This window comes from Amborella trichopoda, chromosome 5, assembly GCF_054954075.1.
Source record: "Amborella trichopoda isolate Santa Cruz 75 chromosome 5, AtrichopodaSantaCruz75HAP2 v2.0, whole genome shotgun sequence".
In the NCBI taxonomy this organism is placed as follows: Eukaryota; Viridiplantae; Streptophyta; class Magnoliopsida; order Amborellales; family Amborellaceae; genus Amborella; species Amborella trichopoda.
The window spans coordinates 27,540,017-27,560,866 of NC_142340.1; the positions used below are offsets into that span (position 1 = coordinate 27,540,017).

The 20,850-nt window shown below is 39.6% G+C and overlaps 1 protein-coding gene across 1 annotated transcript; it reads left to right on the forward strand.

The window, feature by feature from the left end:
* The first annotated feature begins 18,160 nt into the window (after nt 1-18,160).
* Nucleotides 18,161-18,895, forward strand: LOC148782034 (uncharacterized). Its single transcript, XM_088866265.1, has one exon. It carries the CDS (start codon nt 18,161-18,163, stop codon nt 18,893-18,895), a length of 735 nt encoding a protein of 244 aa, XP_088722391.1.
* Nucleotides 18,896-20,850: the final 1,955 nt, after the last annotated feature.

Genomic DNA, 20,850 nt, shown 5'->3' on the forward strand with positions numbered 1-20,850 from the left:
AGAACCAATTACCTATGAAGATGCTACCTCTGACACTGGTTGGCTAGCTTCAATGAAAGAAGAAATCGATGCCCTTAAAAGGAATAAGCCATGGGTTTTAGTACCATTGCCAAAGTAAAGGTCAGATCCAATGGCTCAATAGAAAGACTAAAGTCAAGACTGGTAACCAAAGGGTTTAGTAAAAAATATAGCATTAATTATGATGAAACTTTTTGCCCAGTTGCTAAGGCTCAGTTGTATCTTGGCTATAGCCTCTAAACTCAATTAGAAAGTTCATCAACTTGATGTAAAGAATGCATTCCTTCATGGTGACTTGAAAGATGAGGTGTACATACAACGACCCAAAGGCTTTGAAGATCCCTTGCATCCATATTATGTTTGTAAACTCCAAAAGGCTGTCTGTGGTCTCAAGCAAGCTCCTCATGCATAGTTTTATAAATTTAGCTCCTCACTCAATAATATTGGTTTTCAAAGAAGCAGGGTTGACTGCTCTTTATTTTTGAAAAAGTCAACATCAGGTATCATTATGCTCTTAATTTATGTGGATGACATTATCATTACTGGAAATGATATGAGAGGCATTGACCACCTTAAGAAGGTTTTGAAGTTGAAATTTGAAATAAATGACCTTGGGGAATTTAAATACTTTTTAGGTATTGAAATTCATCGAACAAGGGGAGGAATTGTTCTCACTCAGTACAAGTATATCCTTGATCTACTATCTAAAGCTAAAATGTTGGAGTGTAAGTTTGTACCTACCCCTGTTAAAGTCAACAAGAAGCTACAGACTGAAGAAGGGGTGCTCCTACCTAACCCATTTCTTTATAGAAGCATTGATGGCAATCTCCAGTACCCTTACATTTACACGCCCTGACATTGCCTATGTTGTAAATACAGTATGTCGGTTTATGCAATCTCCTCAACAACCTCATTGGGAAGCAACCAAAAGAATTTTGAGATACTTGAAATGTATTATACATAATGGTTTATTTTATGAGTCCTCTAGATCTCTAGATTTTAAAGCATACAATGATGCTGATTGGGCAGGATATCCTAGTCACCGTCGCTCCATTACTGGATTCTGCATCTCCTTGGGCAAAAGCCTTATTTCATGGAGAAGCAAGAAATAAACATTAGTATCAAGATCAAGCAGAGAGTCAGAATATAGAGCTATGAGCACTATGGCAGCAAAAATTACTTGGTTGTGCATGCTTCTTAAAGAAATTGGAGTTTCCTTGACCAAGTCTACCACTCTAGCCTTTGATAATCAAAATGCAATGTGATTAGCTACAAATCTTATTTTTCATGCCCGGACTAAACATATAGAGGTCGATTATCACTTCATCAGGGAAAATGTCATATCATGTGTTATTTTCATGGTATTCGTTCCTTCATCCCATCAGATTGCAGACATGTTCACCAAAGCATTGACTAGAAGTAAATACCTCGAGTCAATAAACAAGCTCTCAATGCACCAAACACATGTTCGGCTTTGGGGGGGGGGGGGGTGGGGGGGGGGGAGGGGGGGTTAAGAGAGATAGTAGTGTCTTGTCCTTTCTATAATTATCTGGGTTATTCACCCAAGGGTGACATAGTCATTTATTCTTTTGATACTGATGTTTTGTAACATAGTCATTTATTCTTTGGTAACAACATCTTTGTGGGTATACCCCTTTCCCTTTTCAGTCCATCCAGTTGGACTAATTTGTACCTCCTAACAAGTAATGTACTTAGTCAGCATCACACATGGCCAGCCCACCTAGCTCTACTCTCTCTCATTTTATCGCCTATTGGTGCCACATTTAAATTCTCTCAAATATATTCATTGCGAATTCTATCCCTTATTGTCTTGCCACTCATCCATCTCAACATCCTCATCTCCGCTACACTCATTCCATAGGTTATTGTTTTTTGTTCGTCCAACATTCTGCCCCATAGAGGAATGTAGGTCTAATCGATGTCCTATAGAACTTGCCCTTCAGCCTCAATGGTAAGCGGCGATCACATAAAATGACAATAAAACTATTTAAATCCTCAGTGAATGGAGTAATCTTTTTTAACTCCATATAATTCAAGTTTTGTGACAACTTAACATTGTTTCTTGAAGAAAAAAAATTGGTCAATAATGATGGAATTCCAGATGTTAGATCTTCATCGGGTGGTTCAAATAACATCTCACTATTTGAATATAATAATTTTTTTAGAAATCAGATCGCGATGAAATTTTGGGCATGCGTACTAAATGAGGCGTGCAAGAAAAAAATACGAAACAAATATTTTTTCAATATAAAATGACCAAAATATCCCTAAAAATGATGGGAGTAATTTGATCATTTTAATTTATTTAAAGTATTGTTTTTATATTTTTATATGGTGAACAAAAATTTCATCAAAAAAAAGACTAAAACTCAAATAATGTTATGTATTGTTGAACCACCCGATGAAAATCTGACCATCAAGTTTTAATACAAGAAGGTCACAATTACTCTTGTCTATTAGATTTCAAATCAAGTAGTTGTGAGTATGTCATTGGACTCAAAGTTCCAAGAAAAAAAAAATATTAAACTTTGTGTCACATCCCAAGCCATCCAATTTGATATCTAATGGCTATTAAAACTTGTGACATCCTTATAGCAAACATAAATGGTCTTATGTTATACAATCCCTACAATATTTGTAATTATAAAGGAAAAGTCCTCACTTCCTATGAGATCATTTTTTCTATTTAGGAGACTAGATCGTGCACTAATGAGGATTATTTTAAAAAAAAAAAAAAAAAAATTTTTGGTGATCTTAACCCTCTATTTTTTAGACCTACTGGAGATGAGCTATGATTGTAATTTCCTTCGGTAAATAAACGTCGACGAAATCTTCAAAGAAGTAGTTGAAACTTGCTTATTTCCAAATCTCTCAGGGTTCCAGGTTTAATCAAACACAGGATTCACTCGAATAACACTAGACGGATTATCATGCACGATATTTTCGAATAATCAGTATCAAAAGTTCCAGCTTCTAAGCTCAAGAACTTCCAGCTCTCGAGACGATCTTTGAGTTATTAAACAATCCGCAAGTTTCCATCAATAAATTTGGATAAAACACAAGTCGTAAGGGTTGGTGGAGTGGTGCTCTCGACGTCCTACTTATATTTCTGCATTCCACTCCTTACTTTGATGTATTATCTATCTTTGCAACACAAGGATATAATATTCTTAGAAGGTCAAACAATAGTTTATATCTTAGAAAAAATGCAAATTGCTGGAGAGCCAGTATCATAGATTATCATTGCAAACACAAAGATGGGTAAGTTTCTTCTCATTGTCGTGGGGCTTGAGAACAGAGTATTACTTTTATTTTAGTGTAAGATGGAGCATTACTTTTATGCCAAAAGATATCCTACACCTTTTGAAATTTTTTTTCTAAATAGATAGACAGAGTATAATTATTTGTTTTCTAAATTGTATCCTTTATGTAATAAATTTTTTTTATTTTTTGGGTAAGTCAGTGATGGAGAAGGCCCCCGACTTGATTTTTTTATTACGTGAAAATGAAAAATACGTTATCTTACAAGCCTAAAAAAAAAAAAAAATGTTTGAGATTGAATAGAGACCATATATTTTTTAAATGTTAGAAAAGTCAAATGTCAGTTTTCTTTTTTATAGAAAAATCATTAAAAAATCCTCCCAAGTAAGTATTCTGACTAAGGGAGTACAAATAAAATATGGTCCCGAGATCTGAGACATTTGGAGTCTGAATGCATGAAGTCACACACACGCGAGTGCGCGTGTACACACACATATATACTGAGAGTCATGGATGTGCATGAGTGCTTTTGTGATCTTGATAGTTATCACATATGTCGTTTACCCCAGTAATTGTAATTTTTCATTCGGTGTAAAACAAAAGTTGATAATAATTCAGATATTTATCATTTCATGTTTATTTGGAATGTAAAGTGTTGAATGCCGAAGATATAACTTAGCTCCTTGTGATTACGGTTTGTCAATGGTAATAGTTTGAATATGCAAGTAGCAACAAATTTATTTACTATTATTTTATGGAATTATAAAAATAGATATTTATTTATTTATTTTTAAAAAAAATCTGAAGGTTTCTTCCAAATCAACCAAAGCACCGAATTGCTACATTTTTCGCTCCAAAGCAAAGTAGACACCAAAACAAATCTAACAACCTTGGCATGAATTCAAAGGGAGGTGCATCCAGGTTTTAGTCGTCCTCATGGCTCATTAAATTTGGTCACACTATCTCATATTTTATTGACCCTTTTCTTAATTTTCAGTACATGTCCATATGTGGTAACCCATTCCTCATCTCTCAAAAGCAAATGTTTGCATTGAGGTGGTTGAAAGATGAGGGCCAGGAATCCTGGTTTTATATAACGGGATCGACCTTATTCTACGTGTTGGTGTTATGTAATTGCCGGTGGTTTATGTTCATTAAGACGGTATGACCTAGCTGTCTGGATTACCGGGTTGTTATGTTGGTTCAAGATTTGTGGCTTCAATTTTTGTGTTTTGAGATTTGGCGCCCTTTACTGATAAGAAACACTTTGCATCTTTCTTCTCCACGAAAATGTATCCTCGAGATGCAAGGAAAGTGAAGTTTGATAAACTATTTTGCATGTACAATTGCGCAAGTACTATAAGATCCAATGCATAAGGTCTCTTTTCTTGATAGAGAAAGCTCACAAAGTGTTTGACAATTGGTAGAAAATTAGTGTGAAAAACAAATGGATAGTCCCATTTATAGAGAGAATATGTTCTTTCACCTATATCTAACTCATAATAACCAGACTCATTTTCAATTAAATTCACTTTGGTGATTATAGCCACCCATTTTTCTTCTTCAGAAGTCAAATTAGATTGGTTTTGGATATTTTGGGCTGTCTTCCTGTGTGGACCCTCTTTAAAATATTGTCCTGGTTTCCCACAAATGTAATAATTGGCCTTTTTTCTTTAAGCATGTTGTTTTTAGATATGCCTTTTTTACGCTTCAATTGAAGATTTCTTATTTTGAACCATGTCCTTGGACTGCTCCACAAGGTTTACCTTGGACTGAAAATCCTTATTTGATCTAGTTTCCATTGCCACATCTTTCATTTCCTGAAGCCTATGCTTTTCCTCAATCTAAAGAAATTGTTAAAGTTCAACTAGATCAACATTAACATTTTTACGTTTCATTTTCTTTTGGTACCCTCCCCCTCTCCATGATAGTGGTAACTTGTGACTGATGGCTCCCACATGGAAAGCCCCATTTAACTATATTCCATATATTTTATGTTCACTAATGGTACGTTTTTAAGTCATATACTTGACTGAGTATATGTTTATTTTCAGTGATTATAAAGTATTGATAATTGGAAACAAAAAAACCTTTAATTGCGAGACTCGGTCTTATATTTGATCTATAATTCACTTCATTCTGCATTCGCCATCGACAGTGACACATACCTGTCATAAATAGATTTGTAAGCATGTAGAGAATGTCCTTTGAATACAAAGAAATCCCCCATCCACTTTTAGTGAAGCTTTAATCTCTCCTCTCGTAGGCGTGCTTGTTCCTTGGTCTCTCTTTCCACTCGTAATGATGCCTTCGGCACAGAATTGCTGAGAACGTAGGTCACCCTAAGCATAGTTAACATGCTTAACATGAACCGGAGGTGAGGGTACTCCGCGATGATTTACATGAAACAAGATAAACTTAAAATTGGAAAGAGTTTATGGCTTCTGTTGAATTACGGTGTATGGAAAATAGGCTTATTAGACCTCGTTCACATATACCATGGACTATGTTGGCTCAAGATTCGCTTAAATTAAAGATTGAAATCTTTGAAAGAAATCAAAATGCAAGTTTTTAAAAATACTTTGAAAGAAGGAACTACAAGCAATAAAGTTCATTTCAAGGAAGGACAACTAACTTGATTAGGCTAGGCTCATGGACTGACATTCGGACTTGGGGCATGGATCAGACCAAGATGGTGTGGGGCAGCCTTCTCCTCTGGCTTGAAAATTGCTGGAGCATGGAGAAGCTCTTGCTTGAATATAGAGGAGACCTGAAAGGTATTGAGACCTTGAGAAGACTAGGGTTTATACTTGTGCTTTTGCTTTCTTGGAACTTGGGAGAATTTGGATATTGTTCCCTAGACTTTAAGAGACATTTAGATTTTCTGAATTTAGAGGGATCGAGTTTGGTAACCTAAGTTTTCTAGAATTTCAGGGTGGTCGAAAAGATAAAGTGGGGTCAAGAGGTAAAATATCGGGGTTTCATTTTACTCTAGGGCAGTCCCAAAGTGATAATTTCATATATATATATATATATATATATATAAATATATATAAAAGGACCACAATAGGAAAGGAGACAAGTGGCTCGATTTGGGCCTATAAGTTACAAGTAACGCACTATGCATTACTGTTCTGGTTTGAGCCAGGATTGTGCTATGGCCCTGCCACCTTCCTTGCATGTTGTCTAGTGGTTGGATTTAGCCATCATGGCGGACATTGGGAGGTCAACCAATGGTTCCCCCACTTTTGTGCCCGATTCCTTGAACACGTGTAATTAAGGCTTAATTAAGATGATTAGGAGCCTAATTGGAGTTATCCTAGGGTTGAGCCAAGTTTAGGAGGGTGGTTTTAGAGTCTATTTAGATTAACTAGGTAGATCTAACCTGATTAGGTAGGGTTCAACCCAATTTGTCAGGTTCGGTAGACTTAGGGTTTTTCTAATGGTGAACTCCTATGGTATTCTTAGGATATTTTCTAGGTTTTATGAATAATATTTTATGGTATAATAGGCTAGACTGGTTCTTAGTGTGGTTTATGTTGGAGTATAAGTTGGTCATGCAAGTGCACATACGTTGAAAATTTTGTGTACTTGACCCCTTGTATACACCCTTTACATACAAATTACATCAAAATTCCACCAATGATACACTGATGTAGACCTCATCATTTATTGACACAAAACTCAAAAAATAAAGATCTTATCACGTTTAAGAAGCCCCATCATGAATTTATGTTCTATTGAACATGGGTATGTTGCATCATTACAACCCATTACGTAGACAAAATCCAGCAACATACACTTGTGAAGCATTAGCAAAATACACTTCTGAAGCATTGCATTAAACATTTTGAAAATTTTACAACTTCCATACCAATGCAATCTCTTACAAGATAATTAATAAGCCAATGAGAAAATATAAGTCCTGTTGGGCCTGATTTCTCGTCATACCGGGTCGGCCCTATTCAAGTGACCCAGATGAAAGAATCCTCTCTCGAACAACCGCGGGGCCCACATACTTGTGCGTGTGTGTTGGTGACGTGTGGATAGGAACTAACAAAAAGAAAAATTTAAATCGGCAAAGGAGGGCTCAAGCACCTACCTCACCATTTTGGATTCCAGGGACGTGTCTGCGCAGTTCACCCTCTTAGATCACTTTAGAAAGCCCTCCCACAGTCTTCGCAGTGCGGTTTGAATTTGGCACTGGCTTTGCTACACAACCCTATAATCACACTTGCCTATGGCTTTTGAAAGGTATACCTCGGCTTTTCGATTATCAATATTAGAGGTTTTGAGGGGTAGGGGGTTAAGTTTATGGGTTGGGAGATTCATAGGGAAAGAGGGGAAAGAAGATAAAAAACAAGAAGTTTGATCCGAAAAATGGGCAGCCTCCTGGAGTCATCTCTCCCAAGAGGTATATTGGGTGTACATTTGGTCTTATACAAGGCTAGATACATTATCATGAACACCCAAAAAAGATTGGGGTATGAATGACCACTGAATAAGTCATTAATAAGCTTTTGCCTTGAAGATATATTGCTTAGTCCCTATACAAGACTGAGTGTGTTCTAAACGGAAGCTTGATTGAAGATGTCAAGTATGTAGCGATGTCGGTAACACACACTTGATAGATGTCTTAACAGATGAGTATTGTTCTTGGTGACGACTGTTCACATATGTCCCTCAAAAATATTTGTTGAGGTCTTATATGCCTCAATGTCTTGAAATGACATAACATGGGCGATACTGAGACTTGGCTTAACTTGTATCTGTATCCACCATCAGATGAGATATGCTTTGATTGACACCTTAGAGCTTTGTCTTCTAAAATTAAGCCGAGACTCTGAAGGATCCATGCTTGAGGCATTACAACCCTCCCCCTTAAAGTTTCATGTCAATCAGCAGTTTAAAGCTGCTTGGAGATGGCTTAACCCATCATCTTCATATCTCAGTAGTTTAAAGTTGCCCGGAGATAGATTAACCCATCATCCTCATATCTCAGTAGTTTAAAGCTGTCCGGAGATGGCTTAACCCATCATCCTCATATCTCAGCAGTTTAAACCAATCCGGAGATGGCTTAACTCATTAGCAATTTAAAGCTGCCTGGAGATGGTGTAACCCATCATCCTCATCGCCCAACAGTTAGAGCCTTAAAAGCTTTATGCACTATGCGACATTTGGTTACAAAAGGGATCTCTTCCTCGAGATGAGGGGGTTTCTCATGAAAATAGATCCATTGGATTCTTGACTCGTTTCTTCATCACCCTTAAAAGGTGTAGCATGGATTGAGTTGAACAATAGAAGCCATTGCAGCCCGCTGACATCAGTGATGGATTTCTGATTTTGCTCTCGCGAGATCATGAGGTTTGAATGCTTGAAATTCAAGATGAGTATTAGTAATTATCATCAAGAAATACCAGTGTGAACAACCCGAATAGTGAGATTAGTAGCATGAAAGGATAAACATGACAGATATCAGCATTATGAAGATAATAATTACGCCCTGCAGATTCTGTGATTCAAACGAAAGGATGAAGATGACGGGTGAAGATTTAAAGATAGGAAATGCGTGGTTATCCTTTGAAAAAAAGCAATAATTGGTTAATATAAAAAGGGGATCTCTTGATTGAAAAGGAGTCACACATTTCTTATAGACAGGTTAGCAGAGAAAAGCATTCTTGCGAGGTTTAACCTCAGTAAGAGTTAAGTGAGAAAAGAAAGTGATATACTCAAAATACGAAGAGAGAGATAATTATCTCTTAGGATTCACTTGAGACCCATTCTCTTAGGAAAACTAGACTTGAAGAATAATATCCCTGTGTACATTCATAGTTATGTGGGCCAATATTCCCCTAATGTTATCTTTTCTCTTTGATATGTCTGCATATTTTCTTCCTTAGAAACGAATGTATATGTTTCAAGGCCATATCAAAGGTATTCATCGCATTTTTCCTTTTGTTTAGCCGATGTAAATTGTAATAGGGGATTAAACCTTTGGAATTGTTCAGTTCCCAGTATAACATAAAGCCTGTATTTTTTATATGGAATGCACGAAAATTTGGTCTTGAACGTGATGTTGTAAGGGCCGCAAGTCAATTGAGCTTGATCACTCATGGTAGTAGACAGAAGGAAGTCTAAAGAGACGAAAGCACACTCCCGACGCTAAGGGCAAAGGATAGCACTGTCTGTGTGATTTGGCCTAGTACCATCCATGTAACATGGAGGCAACGTCGTGTGCAAGTGAGGGCATTGCTGTAGGTATAGGGGTTGACGTCGTGTTCATGAGGAGGCACCGCTGCACGCGAGCTTGGGTAGCATCGGCTGTAAAATTGAACTTATCGTCGGTCAAGGTAAAGAGGTGGCAGAAAGAGGGCGAGTTAACACCGTGCGTATGCCAGACTAACGCCACGCATGAATGGAGGCATCATCACGAGAATAAGGAGTAACGCCGTGCACGGCGAGAGGTAGCATTGTCTGAGAATTGGAGAGAGAACGGAGAAGCCTTAGCATTGCCGGTTGAAGCAATGCCACGCATCGACTTGGGGCATTGCTATCTGGAGCGTCGCCGAGTGCCTTACCGTCTGGAGCATCACCATGGGCGTGTGTTGCTGTCTGAAGCATGTCCGGTTGAAGCAACACCATGGATAGACTTGGGGCATCACCGTCTAGAGCATCGCCAAGCTCCTTACTATCTAGAGCATCACCTCGAGCGTGTGTTGCCATCTGGAGCATCGCCACAAGTGTGTTGCCTTCTGGAGTGTCGCCTCCTGGAGTAACGTCGTGTGTGGTTTGCCAAGTGTGCAGTTGTCAATGATGTCAACGTCACGCTGTACCTGTCAGCGTTACGTGAATCACGCCAGCCACAACTCATTTCTCAACCACCCAGCGACATCAGCCAAAGTTGGCGTCACCTACCCACGTGCCTATAAATCGTGCACCTTCCCACCCTCAGCGTCGTTTGCCTCCCTTTCCTTTTTCCTTTCCCCTTCCCTAAAACTTTCTCTCTCTAGAGCTTAGTGTGACCATTGTGCTACTACCATTGGGTGACTACCAACAGGAGAAAGAGGTGACCTGCACGTGGAGGATTCAGAGCGTCGTGACCATAGGTAAGTGTACTTAGTGTTGTGCCGCCCTTAAGGCTTTCATGGAGTGATGGAATATGAAGGATAGGAAAAATGATATATTAAGATGCGTGAACATAAAATGCATGGAAAATGAAAAATGAGTAGTCATCCATTGCTAATGAACTTGGAAAAAATATAAAAGTAATCCCCATGCCAAACTTGCTAAGTTGACTTGTAAAATGGTGTGTATCATGTGGTAACATGTTAATACTTGTGGGAAGGAAAATTTTCCAGAAACTGTGAGGGCTCTTGCTCTGAGATTTTCGCTAGCCAAACGGGACCAAACTAGTCTTGAATGAGAGATATACATGCTCACTTCAAGTTTACTTTATATGCCATATTGAAATGCTGTATAGATTGAAATATGTGAACTAAAACGTTGAGACATGTAACTGTTCATAATTGCTGTAAATTTCAGCAACTGTGGCTTACTTTGGGCCATGCCTTTGCCCTAGACAAAGACTTCCAAATGCCCTTAAATTACACTGATGGAAAGCTTTGTGAATGGGCTCTAATGTGCATGTTTTGAGATGTCCAAAATTCCCTATAAATTTTGAGTTATGCCTCAAGAAGCATTATCACATCACTACTACTCTTTTCCAGCAACTATCACTTGTCTGAGGCCAAGCCTTTGATCTAACAAATGAGGCCCGATTTCCTTGATGAGTGAAGTATTTAATTTTCCCATTTAGCTATTAATTGAAACATTGAATTTTTCTTGATTTGTGAAAAGAGGGAACGCTAAATGATAATTTCTATGCTTGTGCCATAAGATTATGTGAATGATGCTTCGCCACAATGTGTTATGTGAAAAAGTGATATGGCAATATCAATGTGATAAATTCATGATGAAAGTTTCATGATAAGTGCCAAATTGCCAATAATGATAACCATGAGTAAGTACTCCATTCTAGCTTATGTGATGGGTGCTTTGTGCTAAATGTCATATTGTTATATTGAAAATGTGATTTATCTGTTATAAAGCATTGAATTGGAAAGAATGAATTGAATGCTCGAGCATAAGAAGAGGCATTAATGATGGCCACTACGCAATAAGACACCCATTGGTAGTGGTTAGTGTTCTGTTATATCGAGGTGAGACTGGCCACTGCTTTAATGATACTGGCAACTATGCGATGGGACACCCATCGGTAGTGGAGATTTAGACACTGAGAAAGTAGCATTGGCATATCCCCTAACATGAACAATGATAGGAACGGGTTAGGGGAGGAAAGAGGGTCACTCCCTAAGATTTATGAGATGAGATATGTTATTGATTGATGTATGGCAAGGTAAGGGCCTATCGAACCACCAATGTGCGCTGGGGACTGTGTGCGTGAGTTAAGGGTATTATGGAGTAGATTACCCCATTTGTCATTACCCTCCCTCCTGTGAGATGGTAGAGATCTTAAGCAATGGGATTGGCTTAGCCTGATGGATAGGGCTTATACTATAAGAGTAGGTTGTCGTACTCCCGCACTCTGTCGCCCTCTGGTGGGGGTCAGGGGGAGGGGACGTGACATAAGTGAACTAGGAAGTGACTGTGTAATGAATGGATTGTGACTGTGATTTTCTATAGTTGTAATGACTGCATGATATTGTCTATAATTGATACACGATGTTGTCTCTAATTGATGCATAATATTATTTATAATTGTGTCACGACCCCGCCCCCTGACCCCTCACCGTACAAGCCGGAGGGCGTCAATGTGCGGGATCTTGACTGGAGGTCACGTACGTCACTTAGAACGGAGTGACTCAATACTATATAAAAAGGTAATCAGTGCAAACCACTAAAGAAAGCACAAACTCCCACAAGAAACAACAAGAAAAGATGGATAAATTAAAACCATTCATGTCCATATGCATTCATCTCCAAAATCTCTTTACAATCAGTTTAAGGCACAAATGGCCCACAAAATAAAAAGTTAACATAACACACACATCTCGGTGGCATCGCCACCAAAACACCTACTATGAACAACTTCTACAAAATCCTTTCTCCAAAAACTCCAAACACCACACGTTTGGCACTCGAGCCTGTTGCCTGCCCTTCAGGTCAAGATTATCATTCTAGAGTTATGAGAGAAGAAATGGAATGACAGCTAACAGATCGATAAGTATATCTACACCATTGCATCTCAAATATTATAACAGTGCTAGCAGATAGCAGTGCACACTTATTCACAAAATATCAAGGGGAAACTTTCTAGAATGCCTTTCAGTAATCTAACAGTGAAATAAGAAAAGCAGTTAAATCGACAAAGTATAAATCATAAATCATTCCACTTTAAGCCAAACAGTAAGGTTACCAAATCACAGTTATAACACTTAGAGAGGCTTACTCCTGAAGTAGAAGATTCATTGCTCATGCTAAACCAATCTTGCCACTTGAAAACTCTACCCTTACTCTGGTGGGAGGACAATGACAAGTGGTTGCCCCACTTCGTAATGCCCTCACATACATATACACACACACATCCCCAACGTGCTTTAAGGTTTTCGATAGGCAATGGCCTTGCAAGACACGACCCTCGCATATGCCCTTCTGGTGAGAGAGGGTCCCACTACCATTGGGTGACCCAATGCATAGTGCCAAAATAATTGGGGGGTGCGACCCACCCAATTTCTTAGTTTACTTCCCCACCCCAGTTCTATCATTGGGGTCGTGTTATAGTCAACAATTGCCGGCATCCAGTATCCAACTACCAACGGGTGATCCATTGCATAGTGGTCAGTCACAATATATCACAGTTTATCATTATCACAATGTATGATGATCACAGCTTTCTCCAGTATAACAATATTGACTACCAATGGATGTCCCATTGTGTAGTGGTTAACCCCATGATATAACACAGTATAATAGTCTCACAGTGTGCCACGATACAACAGTCCTTACTATCAATGCATAGTGATCAGTTGCATAAGGCCTTACAATATCAATCACAGTGCCACAGTAACAGTAGCAGTATCACAGTAATAGTGACACTATCACAGTAACAGTGGCTAGATCACAGTAACAGTGGCAATATCACTATAACAATGACAGTATCACATTAACAGTGACAATATCATAGTAACAGTGGCAGTATCATAGTAACAGTGGCAGTATCATAGTAACAATGGCAATATAACAGTAATAGTGACAGTATCACAGTAACAGTGGTAGTATCACAGTAACAGTGGCATACACTACTTTGCATCATTATAATCTGAAATCGTGAATTTGAGATAATTTCCAAAATAAAATTTCAATCCAAGACATATATATTTCTAATAAGGCTAATTTGAAAGAATTTGGACTCCATTTGGTTGTTCAAAAGTCTGTGCCAAACAATGGTGATAGTTTTGGTTTTTATCAAAACTGCCCACAGTGACATCTCTTCATAAAAAGACATATAACTTTCAATCTAAGAGGAATTTCAAAATACTTTCTACATGAAACATTTATCCCACTCAAATATCTTTGAAATGGCTAGGGCTTGACAGGAAATGGACTTCATTTGCTTAGTGAAAACCAATGACCACAACAATGTTAGTGTAAAATCCAGGAAGTAGTCAAACAGTGACCTACATGCCCATTTTGAAATACGTAAGAAATCTCGACAATTAATAAACAAAAAAATTTTAATAGACTCACATAGCTTTCTAATGGTAGTAATTTTAGGTCAAACGGACTTTATTTGGCTATTCAAAATCCCCTTACAAAAACATGCATATTCCTAGAATTTCACAGTGAGGTTACACATGCCTTAAGAACATGTTCCATAATCTCAATTTCAAGGTAAAGAATATGCTAGCAGCTTTATTTCACGATATACACATATGAACATGCATTCATTACAGGATTTGTAAACCATACATTCATTTTAAGCATCCACATTCATCATAGAACCAAAGCCCCAATTTTCAGTGAACAAGGCATGAAAGTCATCACATCACATACCCTTTCTTACTCTTTTCATAAGCATCTAAGTTCATGCATTCTCATGGCTATAATGCAATGGTGAGGAATAAACTCACCTAACATTCAATGGTATCTCCAAATCCCTTTTTCACAGTCCCCTCAAGCTTCTAACAGTGGCTTCTTCAAAGGAGTAACAATGGGCTCAAGGGTTGGCTCTAGTGCGAGAGAGTAGGAAATGAGTGGCGACAGAGAGAGAGAGAAGGGCTTAAGTACGTTGTAGGCTGGGGTGGCAGTCCTAAGGTTGACAAGTGGTAGCACCATACAAGGAACATGATAATACGAGGCAACATGCATTCAGTTTGTGGCAGTCTTAATCACGCACGGTGGTGACACAGTAAGCGTTGCACAATCGGCATGACACAGTCGGCGCTAGCTCATCTTCTCCCATCTTACCGCCGTTTTTGAAATTCCTCTTCTTCTCATGCATTCACGACACTAGGCCTCTTTACACACATGGCAATGCTTCTTTCTCCCTCCTCTTCATGGCCAGCGCTGGCTCTTTCTTCCTCTTACATAGTCGGTGCTGGGTCACATACATAGCCGATGCTGGGCTCATACACACTTACACAGCCAGCATTGGGCTCATACACTGCTGGCACTGCATCTCTTACACAGCCAATGCTGGGCTCATACACACTTACACAGCCGGCGCTGGGCTCATAAACAGCCGACGCTGGGCTCATACATAGTCGACACTTGCCTTCTTCCTTAGTGTCGGGCTTGTGCTTCCTTATCTCTACTGCCGTGAGTGTCTTAGTCTAGAAAATTGTGGTCCTTACATCACCGCCCCCCTTTAATAAGATTTCGTCCTCAAAATTGTCTGTTAATCAAATAGATGGGGATACTTATCCCTGATCTCATCCTCCCGCTCCCAAGTTGATTCTTTTTTTGAATGATACTGCGACAACACACAGACAGAAGGGATTTCTTTATTGCGCAATATTTGTACTCTCTTGTCTGGTATCTCAATTGGTTGCTCGACATAAGTTAAATCTTCTTGGATTAGGATTGGTTCATACTTCAAATATGGGACGGATGAGGCTGAAATTTCCTCAACAGTGATATATGAAAGGCATCATGAATATCAACCAACTCGGGTGGTAGGGATGTCGATATTCCACAACCCCGATTCTTTCTAAAATTTCAAAGGGTCCAATGAATCGTGGACTTAGTTTTTCTTTCTTGCCAAATCTCATAATGCCCTTAGTTGGCGATACCTTCAAGAAGTCCTGATCACCCAATTCAAATTCGAGGTCTCTTTTACGATTATCGACATAACTCTTCTGTCGACTTTGGGCTGTTTTGAGTCATTCTCGAATTAAAGCAATCTTTTCTGTTGTCATTTGAACGATTTTTGGTTTTATCAGCCTTCTTTCACTGACTTCATCCCAACATATGGGTGATTTGCACTTTCTCCCATACAGTGCCTCAAATGGTGTCTTCTGAATGCTGGCCTGGAAGCTGTTGTTATAAGCAAACTCTACTATAGGCAAGTGATCATCCCAGTTTCCTTCAAAATCGACAACACAGACCCTCAACATATCTTCCAGGGTCTGAATAATCCCCTCTGACTGCCCGTCAGTCTGGGGGTGAAACACAGTACTAAAGATGAGTCTCGACCCTAATGATCAGACTGGGGTCGAGAAGTAAACTGAGAAATTGGGTCCCCCAATTATTTTTCTGCTATGCATTGGGTCACCCAATGGTAGTGTGACACTCTCTCGTCGGAAGGGCATATGAGAGGGTCATGTCTTGCAAGGTCACTGCCTATCGAAAACCCCAAAGCGCACTGGGGATGTGCGTGTGTGTGTGATGACATTACAAAGTGAGGCACCCACTTGTTATTGTCCTCCCTCTTGAGTAAGGGTAGAGGTTTCAGGCGGCAGGATTAGCTTAGCCTGAGCAATGAATCTTCTACTGCAAGAGTAAGCCTCTCTAGCTGCTATAACTGTGATCTGGTAACCTTACTATTCAGCCTAAAGTGGAATGATATATCAATTATACTCTGTGTAGTGAAATGCTTTTCTTATTTCACTGCTAGATTACTGAAAGGAATTCAAGAAATTTTCCCCTTGATATTTTGTGAATAAGTGTGCACTACTTTCTGCTACCATTGTCATAATATTTGAGATGCAATTGTGTAGATCTACTTACTGGGCTGTTAGCTCATTCCATTTCTTCTCTCATAACTGTAGAGTAATAATCTTTATGTGAAGGGCAGGCAACGAGCTTGCGTGCCAAACGTTTGGAGTTAGGAGTTTTTGGAGAGAGGATCGTGCAGAAGCTGTTCATAGTAGGTGCTTGGTGGTGGTGGCACTGTGATGTGTGTCTTATGTTAACTTTGTATTTTGTGGGCCATTAGTGCCTTAAACTGATTGTAAAGAGATTTTGGAGATGAATGCATATGGACATGAATGGTTTTAATTTATCCATATTTTGCTGTTGTTTCTTGTGGAGTTTGTGCTTTCTTTAGTGGTTTGCCCTGATTACCATTTTATATAGCATTGAATCACTCCGACATGGGTGACGTACGTGACCTCCGATCGCGATCCCATACTCTGATGCCCTCGGCTTGTACGATAAGGTCTCAGGGGGCAGGGTTGTGATAGTTATGGCATCAGAGTAGCCAAGACGAGATTCTTGGCCTAGGAAAGTTTTAGAAGTGTCTTTAGGATAGTTCCTAGATAGGTTAGTTACTGGGTGTTTGTGTGCTTGGTTGAAGATGATAAGGGCTCGTGCCAACATTGCAAGTTCCAATAACGAGACCACTGAGGCTCTCGGTGAATTCTTCAGGACTTTAGGGGCTATGATGCAAATGATGAGAGAATTAATGTCGACCCTGTCTACCCCTGCCCCATATCAGAGTGATAGTGGCTTGATAGAGAGATTTAAGACGATGGCACCTCCGACCTTTCTAGGACATGGGGGAGTAGAGAAAGCCAAGAGGTGGAGAAGACAACTGGAAAGGTTCTTTGATGTTCTGCACTGTACCGATGACCAGAAAGTTAGACTGGGCACTTTTATGTTGGAGGAGAAGCTGAATATTGGTGGGGCTCAGTAAAGCAGCCTCGTGATAGGTCAGGAGTTGTAACTACTTGGGAATATTTCCTAGAGGCTTTTTATGAAAAATATTTCTTTGACTTGGTACAAGAGAGGAAGGAGGTTTAATTTCTAGAGCTGCAAAAAGGAAAATTGTCGGTAGAGTAGTATGCAACAAAGTTTGCTGAGCTGTTGGGGTTAGCACCACACATAGTTGACACAGAGGCGTGAAAAGCAAGTAAATTTGAGAGGGGGTCTTCGACTCGATATAAGGGGAAGGATAATCTCGTCCAACCTCTCCCCATTGGTGGACCTTGCATTAAAGATTGAGAGAGACTGTGAAGATTTTCAATTAAGAAAAGAAAGGAGAGTGGGGACCGCGCTGCATGGAAATTTTAAGAGGAAGACTCGACCACCTCCAAAGAAAGAGTATAAGGGAAGAAATAATCAGGGCAGTGTAAAGATTCAGAGAACCTTCCAATGTGACATAAGGGAAAGTCGGTGCCCAGCCTGCCCTCACTGTGGATATAGTAACCACACTGCAGTCGAGTGCTTCACAAAGGCCAGGGCATGTTTTTGGTGCGGCAAGCCGGGCCATTTTGTGAAGGATCGCCCGGTGAAGAGACCAGAGCATCGACCAAGGACCCAAGGTCGGGTTTTTGCCTTGACAAAACGAGAGGCTAAGGAGTCGACCTCCATTATCTAAGGTACGCTTTCTGTATGTGGAATGGAAACAAGAATTGAATCTTCCTACTCTTTTATCGCACCGCATTTTGCATGCCAAATGAATGTTAAACCTGCACAACTTGACTGGATCTTGGTTGTATGCACATCCATGGAAGAATCTTTAGAAACTGATATAATATTTAAACATTGTGAGGTTGTGCTTGGAGGGCACATTCTACCAGTAGATTTGATACTCTTAGATATCCAGGATTTTGATATCATTTTGAGCATGGACTGGTTGTCCATACATCATGCAACAATCAATTGTTATGATAAAACTGTAACCTTTAGACATCCGACTCAGCTTGAACTAAACTTTATGGGCATTAAGGTTGTTTCTCCTCTACACCTTATTTTGGCACTTTGGGCTTCTCGCCTGTTGGCCAAAAGATGTGTCGAGTACCTGGCTTATGTGGTGGAAAATAGGGATGCCCAGTCTAAGTTGGAGGAAATACAGGTGGTGAGGGAATATCCAAAAGTTTTTCCTGAAGAGTTAACCTATCTGCCCCTATTGAGGGAGATAGAATTTGAAATAGAAGTAGCCCTTGATACTACTCCCATTTCTAAAGCTCCTTATAGGATGGCCCCAACTGAGTTAAAGGAACTAAAAGAGCAATTACAAGAGTTATTGGACAAAGGGTTCATCCGGCCTAGTGTATCACTGTGGGGCACACCAGTTCTATTTGTAAGAAGAAAGATGGGACATTCAGGCTATGCATTGATTATAGACAACTGAATCAGTTCATGAAAAGGAACAAGTACCCCTTGCCCAGAATTGATGATTTGTTTGATCAACTTCAAGGGGCCCAAGTATTCTCTAAGATTGACCTCCAATCAGGCTATCATCAATTGTGGGTTAGAGAAGAGGATGTTTTCAAGACCTCATTAAGGACCCGGTATGGTCATTATGAATTTTTGGTGATGCCGTTTGGATTAACCAACGCCTCAGCTATCTTTATGTATTTAATGAACCGAGTTTTTAGACCCTTCCTGGATAATTTCGTGGTGGTATTTATCGACGATATTCTGGTGTATTCGAAGAATGTGAACGAGCATGAACAACATCTAAGGATGGTCTTCCAGACCTAAAATTCTGAAAAGCTGTATGCTAAGTTAAGGAAGAACAAATTTGGCTCTCGAGCGTGGCTTTCCTTGGCTATATTGTTTCAAAGGATGGGGCTGTGACCCTTGTAAAATCGAGGTTGTACTTAAGTGGGGAAGGCCAACAAATGTATCAAAAATCCATAGCTTCCTGGGACTGGCAGGTTACTATAGATGTTTTGTAGAAGGATTCTCAAGGACTTCCCCTGACTCGTCTAACGCATAAAGATGTAAGGTTTGGGTGGTGAGATGCCTGTGAAGAAAGTTTCCAAGAACTAAAGAAGAGACTGACCACAGCCCCAACACTGACTTTACCCGAGGGAAAGAGGATTTTGTAGTTTACACTAATGCCTCAAATAAAGGGCTTGGGTGTGTGTTACTGCAGATAAGAAAGGTTATACCCTACGATTCCAGGCAGTTAAAGCCATATGAGCAAAACTACCCCACTCATGATTTGGAGCTTGCGGCTGTGGTGTTCACCTTGAAAATTTGGAGACACTATCTGTATGGGAGCCAATTTAATGTGTTTACTGACCATAAGACCCTTAAGTATTTTTTTTCTCGGAAAGAGTTAAACATGAGACAAAGAAGATGGATGGACTTATTAAACGATTATGACTGTACGATCAACTACCACCCGGATAAGACAAATGTCGTAGCAGACGCTATGAGTAGAAAGCCTACGATATCGGTGGCTCATATGATGGTCCGGGAGATGAAGTTGGTAGAAGATGCAATAGAATGGCACCCGAGCCTACCCCTTAGTGATGGGGCGGGAACAATTTCATGTTTAAGGATGGAGCCCCAACTATTTCGGTAGATCCTAGTGACACAAAAAGATGATCCCTAGCTTAAGAAATTTCTCGAAGAAATGAAATCAGAAAGAAAAGAAGACTTTACTGTGGGTAGCAATGAATTGTTAAGATTTAAGGATCAGATATGTGTTCCAAGTGATAAAAATGTAAAAAGGGCTATTTTAGAAGAAGCACACCTCTCCCGCTACACGGTGTATCCAGGAAGTATGAAAATGGATTAGAATCTGATGAGGGTCTTTTGGTGGAATAATATGAAGAGGAACATAGCACAATTTGTTTCGAGGTGCTTGACTTTTCAACAAGTGAGGCTGAACATCAGAAACATGCTGGACTGTTACAGCCTTTACCAGTGCTAGAGTGAAAATGAGAACACGTCACTATTGACTTTGTGTCTGGCCTACCCAGATCAGGTACTGGGCATGATAGTGTTTGGATTATTGTGGACCGATTAACTAAAGCTTCTCATTTCTTGTCGGTCCGCACCACCCATACCCTGAATAAACTGACCTAGTTGTATATCAAAGAGATTGTAAGGTTGCAAGGAGTACATGTTAACATTGTATCCGACAGGGATTCTAGGTTTACCTAAAGATTTTGGAACAGTCTGCAATCAGTCTTGGGGACAAATTGATGCATTGTTGCTTGGATATCTTGTTTATAATTGATGTACCGTTCTGATGACCAATATAAGTGACTGTTGCACTACCACTGATTATGATCTAATAAATTGTTTATTGCACATGGGGAGACTTGTTACCAAAGCATAACACTAGAT